Raw genomic sequence first — 13400 nt, forward strand, 5'->3', positions numbered from 1 at the left:
TACCAGACTGGGAGAGGTTGTGTTTACAGTCTTACTCTGCACATTAACCTGATCAGGAATTGTGTTACTGACAACACTGGGGATGTGAACCGTTTCCTGTCTCTCTGTGTCCCTCACCCTCACTCTTTTTCATCTCCAGGCTGTGGCGAGTCGGTCTCACCGATTCTGGTGTCAAGGATCTCGTCTCCATTCTCAGTACAGACCGCTCACTGACGGAGCTGGAGCTGGGTTACAACTCACTCACAGACCGATCTGTCCCCGCTCTCCGCAGCCTCATCCTAACCCTTCCATGTTTGGAGCGGATTGGGTGAGTGTATGTGATAATGATTAATGTGGTAAATGATCAGTGAATCCACGGGCTTTTATGGTGATATTTGTCTGTTCGTGTTGATATATTCACCGCAGTCCCCAGTTACCGACATAGTTGTGTAATCTATTTCCTCTGTATTCTTCACTGTGTGCCAGGCTGTTGGGCAATGAGTTCAGTGGGACCGGTGAGAAAGAATTGATGTCTCTGCAGGAGCCCAGACCCGGACTAAGAGTGATCCTTCGGAGAAATGAGTGAAGAAAAGTCACCACCCGTGGGATGGGAATGCTTTTGGCCGATTTCCGGCCCTCCCACTTAAACATCAGCGCTCCAAGTTGAAATCCAAGCAGTTCTCCGCTCGGACTGGGGACGGTGTGACGTCAGGGATGGTCCTGCTGTAATGCGAACTAGCCACCACCCCCCCCGCCCCAACCGAATAGAGCTGCTGCTATCGGATATCCAGGTCGGATGTCTCCCAGTGGGGACCAGAGGAATTGCACAGGAGAACCCCAGGATGTGACGCCAATAATCACAGGGGTGGGTTCTCCCGGGACATTTCTGGACTCGGAAATCACCAGGGGTGCTGAGCTTCATAAGGAGAAGCATAAAGGCAGGGAGATCATGTTGAACCCGAACCATGTTGTACACAGTTCTGCTCTCCCACTTTCAGAAAGGAAGTGAAGGTCCCTGAGAGTATGTGGGACAGATCTGCTGGAACAATTCCAAGGACGAGGGATTACTGCCATGGGGTCAGACCAGGAAGTTGCTCATGCCTGGCTCAAGGAAAACAGGCTGTGGGTGGTTTGTGAGAGATGGACGTGGTCTTGATGGGTTCAGGTGCGGTCAATAGAGCGAGTTGCCTTCATCAGTGTACGTTTCAAGGATTGGGGCGCAGATTTAATTTATGGTGCAAGCGATAAATAGAGGATATCAGGAAACATACAAATGTAGGAATTAGACACAGGAGCCCTTTAACGGATATCCATTCAGTACAATCATGGCTAATCTCAATGTAACCTCAATTCCGCGTTCTCTGTCACCTACAGTAACCGATCACCCTCCTGATCGTCAGGAATCTTGACACCCCTGACTCTGCTTCTACCGCCCTTTCATGAACAATTTCCTCTCACTGTTCTCTGCGGATAAACAATCCATCTCATCTCTCTCTTTAATGGGTGTAAGGAAAGAGTTAAAATTTACAAAAGTCATATTTAATTCCTTCTTGGGATGTACAAATATGTGCAACACAAAATGCTGGTGGTGAGACGAAATGGTGTCAGCTTGGACAGTGAGAATGTTTGAGAACGTACATAAGTACGGACACACAGCCCGACACCAGATAATGATGCCGACCATGTCTTTCTTCAAACATGCTCTCCTGTCTTTAAGACATGTGCCTCAGCCACAGGTCACAAGTGATGACGGGGTACAGACTGGTACCATAACTGAATGACAAATACTGGGGTAGGAACTTTTGCTCGGTTTTGAAGGATAGATTAAGGGGCAACTTCTTTGTGGAGATTGCTATCTTCCCTGAGGTGTGTCGCGACCAGCGCTCTGAGACAGAGAGAAGGCTGTAGGAAAAGGTTGTCCGACACCTGAGGTTCCCTCCGGAATTTTCTTTGTCGGTTCATTGATTAGTTGATAAGTATTTTGCTTCCTTGTGTATTTTATTGTATTCTTCCCTTCTGCATTTTATTATTCATATAATTCTCATAAAATAATTTTCCACAACCTTTAACACGTGATCAGTGCCTCCTTTTGTTTGTGAACACCTGCTGAATCAGGAGAGAAATCATCGCCGTCACTGCATTACCTTTCAGTGTTCAGTTAAACAGAAGACAACTTTATTCACTCTCTCTGAGTCTCTCTCTCTCTCTCTCTTATTCTGTCTCTGTCTCCCTCTCTCCTTCTCTCTCTTTGTCTCTGTCTGTCTGTCTGTCCCTCTCTCTCTGTCTCTCTCGCTCTCGACTGCCCTTCTGTACTACTACCTCGTGTCGCCTCGTCACTGCAGCCCGGCGCTGGGGGCTGCCTTACCCCAGAAGCTCCGTCCTCTGTGTTGCCATGGTGCAGTGTCCGTGGGCAGCGCGAACTTCCGAACATTCCCCGGCTCAGAGGCCGGATAGGTGTTCAAGGACAGTTTCAATCCCACTGTGATAAGACTATTGAACGGTTCCCTTATACGATGAGATGGTCTTTGATTTCACAATTTACCTTGTTGTGACCTTGCACCTTATTGTCTGCCTGCACTGCACTTTCTTTGTAGCTGTGACACTTTACTCTGTATTCTATTGTTTTTACCTGTACTACCTCAATGCACTCTGTACTAACTCAATGTAACTGCACTGTGTAATGAATTGACCTGTACGATCAGCAGGCAAGACAAATTGTCTTCGGCAATTTAACCCTGGCACGGGTCAGACCGACCCAGTGAGAGGAACGGACAGCAGCGGCTGCTGGGAATACTGGTTCCCCTTTTTCCCCAGGGTTTGTCCAACTCAGGTGTGTTCAATCGTACTTCAGTGAGTGGACGCTTCATTTCCTTTCAAATTGACCATTTCAGTGCTTCTATCGCGATGATGGGAACAGTTCCCATGTGATGCGATGAGGGTAGGGCAGTGGATGTCATCAACACGGATTTAGCAAGGTGTTTAACAAGGTCCCTCATGGTAAGCCGATCAGAAAGATGAAGAGGCGTGGGATACATGGTGACTTAGTATTAGTATTGGTTTATTACTGTCACTTGCACCGAGGGACAGTGAAAAACCTGAGAAAGTGCAGTGCAGGCAGCCAATAAAGTGCAAGGTCACAACGAGGCAGATTGTGATGTCAGGAGTTCATCTTATCTAATATGGAACCGTTCAATAGTTTTATAACAGCGGGGTAGAAGCTGTCCTTGAGCCTGGTGGTATGTGCTTTCAGGCTTTTGTATTTTCTGTCCGGTGGGGGTTGGGAGAAGACAGAATGTCCGGGGTGGATGGGGGTCATGGATTATGCTGGCTGTCCCGAGTTGCAGTTCTTAAGATATAGGAGCAGAATCAGGCCATTCAGCCCATCGGGTTTGCCCCGCCATTCCATCAGGGCTGACTGGGATCCCCACTTTATGTGTCCCAGGGGGCTGTAACTGGCTTTTACATTTGTCAGACGATGTTGATGGTCCGGTTGCCATGCGAGAGGGGTTGGTGGCGGTGGGGGTGGGTGGGGTGGGGTGGTCTCTCGGAGACCTCCTCAATCGGAGTAACCCTGTGCCTGACCAAAGTGTCGAAATCCGTCCTCCCGTCCCGGTCACCCGTCCAAGATGAGGTCCCCCTGGGATTTAGCTGCATTGAAGTAGTCCTGGGGAGGTGAGAACGGCAGTGCATCCAGGCCCGGCCGGGAACAGCTTCATTCAAGGCACCAAGTGCCGTAGATCTTCAGCGGGTGCGGCAGAGTGGGAGAGGCCCTGCCCCCACCCTGATGCAGGGCACCTCGTGGTCCATCGGCCGCTTAGAACCCCTGATCATTGGACAATCCGCCCATCATTCTCGCCAACAACAGCTCCACCCTGCCCCTCTTGTCCCGCATGGGTTCTCTCCATTATTGGTGCGCGGAGATGCCAATCCACAATCTTAACTAATGGTATACGAGGACTCGCCGAGCCCCGCCTCCCGCCCGAACTCCACGTCAAATGTCGGGCATATTTGCTCCCATTTCCTCTCAGTAAATGCCGGCGCCGTCACTTTCTGAGGGGAAGCGGCTTATTGAGATCAGAGTGAGGTGAGGAGAGATGTCTTCCCTCGGGGAGCTTGGGGTTTCCCCACGGAGCGGTGTGGCGGTCCCAAGAATGGGATGGCGTTGATCGGGGTGATGTTGGTAGGGTGGGGGTGTGAGGTTCCTGAGGGCATGGGGATTATGTGAGGGGTGGGGTTTTGCAAGGTGTAAGGGTGCTGTGTTTCTGAGGGGGTGGGGATGTGGCTGTGCGAGTTTGTGAGGTGTTGGGAGTTTGTGAGGGTGCGGGGTGTGTGGGATTTAGGGTCACAGGGGTTGTGTTTTGTCGGGGATCGGGGTTTTGTGAGGGTGGGGTTGTGGGTGTGGAGGATATGAAGTTATGTGCGGGATGGGTGTGTGGGTGGTGTTGGAGGAATGAGAGGGTGTTGTGGGGGTGACAGAGTTCCGTGGGATCGGTCTCTGCAGACCACCTGACCCTGGAGCCCGGACTGACCTAGTTCACTTGAATCGGTCTGCGCAGAGCACCTTCATCCGGAGCCCGGAATGACATGGGTCCCGGGGATCGGACTGTGCAGACCACCTTCCGACGGGAGACCAGACTCTCGTGGTTCAGTGAGATCGATCAGTGGAGCACAGCTCCGCCCGGAGCCTGGACTGACGTGGTTCAGGGTGTTTAAAGACCAGCAGCACAGAGTTCAGGACCGGTTTGTTCCAGAAAGAGAGAAGGGCAAGGATTGCAAGGTCCGGGGAACTTGGATGACGAGGCAGGTGGGCAATTTTGTCAAAAAGCAGGAAGTATGTGTGAAGCTTGGGAAGCGAGAATCGAACAAGGTGCTTGAGGACTATGAATGAACTATCGAGAAGAATGGACTGACGAGAGTGCGAAGAACTCATAAGAAGTCCTTGGTGAACAGGATGATGAAGGGGAATCCCAAGGCATTCTACATATGCATTTAGAGCAAAAGGATAATTCGGAAGAGGATAGGACCGCTCAAGGATAAAAGAGGGAACCTGATGAGAGGTGGAAGATGTGGGCCAGATCTTAAATGAATACTTTGTCTCGGTATTTACCGAGGAGAAGGTGTCGATGAGAGTGAGATTAGATTGGAGCATTCCAACATGCGGGGATATTTCAACGTGAGGAAAGAGATAGAGTTAGATCACGATAATTCCCCAGGGCCTTGTGGGATATAGCCCAGGTTATTGACCTACCAGAAGGCCGGACACTCAGAGGCCGAGTCCCAAGGCCCGACCCAGAGCGGGTCCCAACCCATTGAGGCAGCAGTGGCCGGAGCCCGAGGTCCGATCCGACGCGTGGCCCGACGCCGGAGCGCATCCGGACAAGAAACTCGAAACTACTGAGCAGTCGGGGTTAACTCCCGGCGCCGAAGCTGTCCGAGACGCCCCCACACACCTGCGGGGGCAGCCCGCTCCAATTCAGGCCCTTCGTACCAGCATAGGAAAAGCAACTTACCTCACAGTCCAGCTGAATCCTCTCCAGGTCTTCCGTTCTGTCCAGCTGTCACTTACTTTCCAGTCCACGTGGCTCCACTCCAGGACTTCCAGCAGCAACCAGACGCAGCCACTTCCCACGGAATCGTGGGAAATGGGCTTAGCCGCTTGTGAGACTGAAAGCGCGTTGGTTCAAGGCCCACTCCCCAGCATACTACTAACTAGCATGCAGGCCATTGAGAACAAAGTCGATGAACTAAAGGCAAGACTGACGTACCAAAGAGAACCGAAGGACTGCTGTGTGCTATGTCTCCCCGACAAGTGGCTTACACCTGCTTCACCTGACTGCGCCATACAATCCGAGGGCTTCCCAATTCAGCGAATGAACGGTACAGCGTCCTCAGGCAAAGTTACAGGCTGAGGGGTCTGCTTCTTAATCAGTAACTCTTGGTGCGTAGACGTGACGGTCCTAGCGAGTTCCTGCTCACCCAGCCTGGAATATCGAACCGTGTCGCCCATACCACCTGTCGCGTGATTTCACTTCAGCTATCCTGATGGCAGTGTTCATCCCACCGCAGACGGACAGGAAACCTGCACTCAATGAACTATACTCTGTGGTCTACAGCCTTGATACACTGAGGTCGTCTTAATCATTGCAGATGACTTCAAGCAGGCCAGCTGAAAGAATGTGTTAACAACATACCACCAGCACGTCTCCCGTCCCACCGGGGGCCTAAATACCCTTGACCATTGCTGTACAACCATCAAAGATGCCGACCGAGCCACCGTCCGCGCTCACGTTGGTGAGTCAGACCACCAGGCTGTCCTCCTCCTCCCTGCATACAAACGGGAGGATCGGGTGCAGAAAGTCGGAAAGTGCCGGTCTGAGGAAATAGTTGAGCTTCTCCGCGACTGCTTTGAGTCGGTGGACTGGTCCATTTTCAAAGATTCAGTCACCACCGTCACGGAATTTATCAGCAAGTGTGTTGAGAACTGTGTACCAAAGAGGACAGTCCGTGTGTTCCCAAACCCGAAACTGTTGATGAACTGAGTGATCACTCCCTGCAGTATTCAAATCAGGTGACCCTGACCTTTACAAGAAATCGCGATACCACCTCCGTAAAGCTATCAGATATGCCAAGAAACAATCCCAGTGAAAAATCGAGTCCCAGACCAGCCGTCAGTTGTGGCAGGGCTTACATGCTATCATGGCTGCAAAACGAAGTCGGACAGCATCGCCGACAACAGCGTTTCCCTTCGCGATGAGCTTAACGCATTCTGTGCATGTTTTGAACAGAAGAGGATTGGCATTTCACCACCCACCCCGACAGCCACCAATGCACCTGAACCTGTGGTCACCGTTGAGGGCGTAAGATCAGTCTTCAGGAGAGCGAAACGCCGAAAGCATCTGGGCCAGTAGGTGTCCCTGGCCGTGCAGTTAGATCCTGTGCAGATCAGCTGAAGTGGATATTTTCGGATATTTTAACCTCTCCCTGCTTCAATCTGAGATTCCCTCCTGCTTTCTGGATCACTATCATCCCGGTATCTAAAGGAAACAAGGTAACTTGTGTTAATGATATGATAGGCTATCTTTATTAGTCACATGTACATCGAAACACACACTGGAATACATCTTTTTGTCAGAGTGTTCTGGGGCAGCCCGCAAGTGGGAACACGCTTCCGGCGCCAACAGAGCGTGCCTACAACTTCCTAACCCGTACGTCTTTGGAATATGGGAGGAAACCGGGGCACCCGGAGGAAACCCACGCAGACACGGGGAGAACGTCCAAACTCCTTACAGTCAACGGCCGGAATAGAAGCCAGTGGCTCTGACATCGAGTATCATGGAGTGCTTTGAGAGGCTGCACATGGCATGCATTAACTCCAGCCTCACAGACAACCTTGACCCACTGCAATTCGCCTGCAGTCAAAACAGGTCCACGGCGGACGGCACCTCTCTGTCCTTATATTCATCTCTGGAGCATGTGGTCAGTAAAGACTTCTGCGTTAGACTATTGTTTATTGACTAAAGCTTCGCCTTCAATACTATAATTCCAAGCAAACTCATCACCATCTTAGAGTCCTGAGATTCAAACCTCCCTCTGCAACTGGATCCTTGAATTCCTGACTAACAGACCACAATCAGTGAGGATAGGCAGCAACACTTCCGGCACGATTATTCTCAACACTGGTGCCCGAGAAGGCTGCATCCTCAGCCCTCTACTCTCCTCCCTGTGCACTCATGACTGTGTGGCCAGATTCTGCTCGAATCCTATCTGCGTTTGTAGATGATACCGCCGTAGTGGGCCGGATCTCAAATAACCATTAATCGGAGTACAGGAAGGATATAGAGAGCTAGTGACATGGGGTCGTGACAACAACTACTCCCTCAATGTCAGCAAAACAAAAGAGCTGGTCATTGACCTCAGGAAGGGGTGCGGTGAACATGCACCTGTCTGCATCAATGGTGCTGAGGTCGAGAGTGTTGAGAGCTTCAAGTACAAAGATTGAACATAACCGAGAGCCAGTCCAGGTCCAACCAGATCGCCTCCACGGCCAAGGAAGCTCACCAGCGCCTCTACGTCCTCAGGAGGCAAAAGAAATTTGGCATGTGTTCTTTGACAAATTTTTATCGATGCACCGTGGAAATCATCCTATCGAGATGCATCAAGACTTTGTACAGCAACTGCTCTACCCGGGACCGCAAGAAACTGCAGAGAGTTGTTGACACAGCTCAGCACATCACAGCCTCAAACCCATGGACTCTGTCTGCACTTCCCGCTGCGTCAGTAAAGTAGTCAGCATAATCAAAGACCCCACCAACCCGGCACATTTTCTCTTCTCCCTTCTCGCATCGGGCAGAAATAACAAAAGCCTGAAAGTACGTTCCAGCAGGCTCAAGGACAGATTTTACCCCACTGTTGTAAGACCATTGACCGGTTCCCTAGTGCGATAAGATGAACACTTAACCTCACAATCTACCTCGTTATGACCTCGCACCTTGTTGTCTGCTTGCACTACACTTTCTCTGTAGCTGTGATTCTTTATTCTGCATTCTCTATTATTTTACCTCATACTCCCTCAACGCACTGTGTAATGAATTGATCTGTATGAACAGCATGCAAGACAGATTTTTCACTGCACTCCGGTACAACTGACAATAATAAACCAATTCCCTATAAGTCAGTCGCTTAAGTACTGGCAACATACTTTCACTCTTCTCTTCTGCGCTCTTTGTAGTGTAAGAACACATTTCCTTTAGCAGGGTGTCGAAAACTGAAGACAATACCCCAAGTGCGCCCTCACTAGCATGTTGTACAACCGCACCATGGCCTCCCAGCTCATGAAAAGCAATGTGCCAAGAGCCTTCTTCACCAACCTGTCTACCTATGACTCCACTCACAGGGAACCATACATTTGAATTCCAAGGTCCATTTATTCTACAGCAATCTCTACAGGGCCATACCTTACACCGTGGAAGTCCAACCTTGATTTGATTTTCCAAAACTCAACACCTCGCACTTATCTGAATTAAATTCCATTTGCAATTCCTCAGCCCACTTAGCTGATTGTCCACGACACCACCCAGGTTGGGGTTATCTGCAGATTTACTGAGCAAGTCCCATACGTCCTTATCCAAATCGTTGATATAGACGACAGACAACAATGGGCCCAGAACCGAGCCCTGAGGCGCACCTCTAGTCACGGGCCTCCAGTCCGAAAAAAAAGTTACATCATCACCCCCTGCTCTTTCTATCATCAAGCCAATTGTGTATCCAATTAGCCTGCTCTCCATGGATTCCATGCGATCCAGCTTTCCATTGAAGCCTAACATAAGGAACCTCATCAAAGGCCTTGCTGAAGTTCATACAAACCACGTCCATCGACTTGCCCTCGTCAACCTTCTTGGTCACCTCATGAAAAAGCGAAATCAAGTTCTTAAGACATGATCTCCGAAGCGCAAAACCAGGCTGATAACCCCCAATCAACCCCTGTATTTCCAGATTACGTGCATCATATCCCTCCGAATTCCCTCCTGTAAGCTACCCACCACAGATGTCAGATTTACTAGTCCATATATAGTTTCCAGAATTTTCTTAGCAGTCTTTCTTAAATAAAAGCACAACATTTCATACTCTCCAGACTTCCGGCACCTCAGCTGTGGCTAACGACGATGTAAATTTCTCCGCCAGGGCTCCCGCAATTTATTGTCCAGCCTCCCACAGTATTCTTGGATACAGCTGGATAAGCCCTGGTTATTTTTCTACCTTCGTACATCTTAAGACGTCCGGCATCTCCTTTATTGCAATGCAGACTGTCCCCAAGACCTCTCGTTAACTCTCCATTGTTAAGAAAACCATGCCTTTCTCCACGGTAAAAGCAGAGGATAAATATTCAGGAAGAACCTCGCCAATATTCCTGCGGTTCCACACAAAAATGTTCAGTTTGGTCTTTGTGGGGCCTTATTCTCTCATCATTTTTTCCCTTTAATATACTTCGACATTCATTTACGTTCTCCTTTATATTCTCTGCCAAAGCTAACTCATGTCGCCTCGGTGCTTCCCTGATTTCCTCCTGTAGTACAGTCCTGCACAAAATGTACTCCTCCAGGCATTCTTTCCATCAGTATGCCTTGATGCACTGAGCATTTCATGCAGTTCATGTATTCTCATTCTCCAACTGCCTTCTTTGGCAGCTTCTATGAAGAAAGGACAACGTTGTCTCTACCGATCTGCCCCTGTCAACCCAGGGAAAAGGTAATTCCAGGTATTTCCCTACGACGACCTCAGACGACCAACAGCAGAGGAAGTCCTTTTATCCACTCCACTTGGGAAAGTATTTAACTAGGGGAGGAAGAATTATGATGTTATCAGGCAAGAACTTGAGAGCATAAATTGGGAAGAGATGTTCTTGCGGAAGTGCACAGCAGAACTGTGGAGGTTGTTTAAGGAATACCTGCGTCGGGTTCTGGAAAGGTTTGCCCCATTGAGGCAGGGTAAGGATGGTAGAGTGAAGGAACTGTGGTTGACAAGAGATGTAGAATGTCTTGTAAAGAGGAAGGAAGAAGCTTAACCGAGGTTTGGAAAGCATGGATCAGACAGGGCTCTGGAGAGTTACAAGGTAGCCAGGACGGAGCTTAAGAATGGAATTAGGAGAGCTGGAAGGGGACATAGGAAGTCCTTGGCGAGTAGGATCAAGGAAAACCCCAAGGCGTTCTACACATATGTTACGGATAGGAGGATGACCAGTGTGAGAGTATGATCGATCAGGTATAAAAGAGGAAACATGTGCCTGGAGTCGGAAGAGGTTGGGGAAATCTTTAATGAATACCTTGCTTCAATATTCACCACAGAGCGAGATCTTGGCGTTTGTGAGGATGGCGTACGACAGGCTGATATGCTCGGGCATATCGACGTGCGGAAAGAGGATGTGCTGAGACATTTGAGAAAAAAAACCATTAAGATAGATAAGTCACCGGGCCGGACGGGATATATCCAAGGTTTTAAAGGGAAGCGAGGGAAGAGATTGCTGCGCCTTTGGCGACGACCTTTGCGTCCCCACTGGCCAATGGAGTGGTGACAGATGATTGGAGCGTGGAAAATGTTGGTCCTTTGTTTAAGAAAGGGAGGAGGGATAACTCTGGCAATTACATACTAGTGAATCTTACTTCAGTGGTGGGCAAATTACTGGAGAAGATTCTTCGAGACAGGATTTCCGGGAATTTGGAGAAGCATAGGTTGATTAGGGGCAGTAAAAATGGATTTGTGAGGGGTAGGTCGGGCCTCAAGAGCCTGATTGAATTATTTGAGGATGTGACAAAGCACGTTGTTGAAGGTAGAGCAGTGGATGTGGTGTGCATGGATTTTAATGAGTCATTTCATAAGGTTCCACATGGAAGGCTAATTCAAAAAGTCAGGAGGCTTGGGATTCAGGGCAACTTGGCTGTGTGAATTCAGAATTGGCTCGCCCATAAAAGACGGACCGTCAGGTTCGATGGAAGATCAATGAGTTCAGAAACCCGAAGACATCTGTGGTCCCGGTTTACTGCCTGAACCTTGAATGGTGAACAGCTTTCCCGTCAGGTAAACATGAGTACGATCACTGTCAGTACTGTCCGTGCAGGGCTACCCTCAGATGCTAAGCCCATGTGCATCACGGCGGGCAGCGGCAACGGCAGACTCAAGTCATCGCCAATAACACGTAATACGGCGGGAGCCTTCACCAGCTACAGGTGAATAGAACCACCATCAGTTTTGCTCGTGCAGGTAAACCAACAGCTGTGGTCCCTGTGGATCAAATCCAGGTGTTACGCTGCTGCATCCAGGACAAGGTGAGAGCAGAGCGTGGAGTGAGATTAATCACCTGAGTAATTGGTCGTGGAATGGTAAACTGTTTAATTTGGGGAAAAATGCCACGTGTTGCATTTAGGAACGTCAAATTCAGGTCGGACTTTCACAGTGAACAGCAGTGCCATGGGGAGAGTTGCAAGACAGATGTAGCTTGGAGTACAGGTGCGTGGTTCACTAAAAGTAGAGTCACAGGTGGAAAGAGTGGTGAACAAGGCTTTTGTCACACTGGCCTTCATAAGTCAGGGCATTGAGTACAAGAGTTGGGATATAATGGTGCGGTTGTACAGGACGATAGTGAGGCCTCACTTGGAGTTCTGTGTTCAATATTGTTCGCCCTGCTTTAGGAAAGGATTTACTAAGCTGGAAACAGTGCATCAAAGTGTTCCAAGGTTGTCGCCAGGACTTGAGGGACTGAGTTACACGGGGACTTTGGACGTAGACGAATGACGTCATCTTATTTAGGAGGATAAAACATAAGTGGAATAGATGTGGTGAATGCACCGATACTTTCATATTTGGATTATGAAGAACTAAAGGGCCGAGGTTCAAGGTGAGGGGGGAAGATTTAAGAGGAATTTGAGTGGCAAACTTTTACACAAATCAGCTGCCAGGGGAAGTGGCTGAGGCAGGTAGAATAACAACTTCCAAAAGACAGTTGGGCTGGTACATGACTTGAACATAGAACATAACAGCACAGGACAGACCCTTCGGCCCAAAATGTTGTGCCGACATTTTATCCTGCTCCAATAGCTAACTAATCCTTCCCTCCAACATAGCCCCCATTTATCTATCATCCATGTGCCTATCTAAGAGTCTCTTAAATATCCCTAATGCATCTGCCCCCACAACCTCAGCTGGAAGTGCGTTCCAGACACCCACCACTCTATATGTAAAAACCATACCCCTGACATCCCCCTTATACTTTCTTCCACTCACCTTAAAATTTGTCCTCTGGTGTTAGCCATTGTCGCCCTGGAAAATATCTCTGACTGTCCACTCTATCTATGCATCTTATCATCTTGTACCCTCTATGAAGTCAAGATTGGTAAGGTTTTGAAGGCCATGGGTCAAACACTGGCAAATGGGAGTACATTGGATGGGGCATGCTGGCCGGCTTGGCCCATTTGTGCAAAAGGGACGGTCCCGTACTGTATGACTCTATGATTCTTTGAAGGTGAACTATAGAACCAAAGAACAATACAGCACAATACAGGCCCTTCTGCCTACCAGGTTGTGCCGACCTTCAAACCACTCCTAAGACAATCTAAACCTCTCCTCCCACATATACTTCTATTTTAAATTCCTCCATGTGCTTATCTAACGAACTCTTGAACTTGACCAACGTATCAGCCACCACCACCACCCCAGGCAGCGCATTCCATGCACCAACCACTCTCTAGGTGAAAGAAAATCCCTCTGACATCTCCCTTGAACTTCCTGCCCATTACCTTAAAGCCATACCCTCTTGTATTGAGCATGAAGTCACCAGATAAATCAACAAAGGAAGTTAATGGTCACTCTGTGATAAGCCGACTTGTTTCCAGTAAGTGATCAACAAACTGACGGTAAATCACATTTTCTTA

General features: G+C 49.0%; 1 protein-coding gene across 2 annotated transcripts in view; it reads left to right on the forward strand.

The window, feature by feature from the left end:
- The window catches only part of LOC127566681 (NACHT, LRR and PYD domains-containing protein 14-like), a 31167-nt gene extending 29048 nt beyond the window's left edge, over positions 1–2119 (forward strand). For both annotated transcript variants that reach the window (XM_052009226.1, XM_052009227.1), the window contains 2 exons: positions 140–307; positions 466–2119. In XM_052009226.1, coding sequence (XP_051865186.1) covers positions 140–307; positions 466–565 — 268 coding nt within the window. In that variant the 3' untranslated portion in view covers positions 566–2119. The remainder of the gene's footprint in view (positions 1–139; positions 308–465) is intronic.
- The last annotated feature ends 11281 nt before the right edge of the window (positions 2120–13400 follow it).

The sequence above is a fragment of the Pristis pectinata genome, chromosome 44 (genome assembly GCF_009764475.1).
Source record: "Pristis pectinata isolate sPriPec2 chromosome 44, sPriPec2.1.pri, whole genome shotgun sequence".
In the NCBI taxonomy this organism is placed as follows: domain Eukaryota; kingdom Metazoa; phylum Chordata; class Chondrichthyes; order Rhinopristiformes; family Pristidae; genus Pristis; species Pristis pectinata.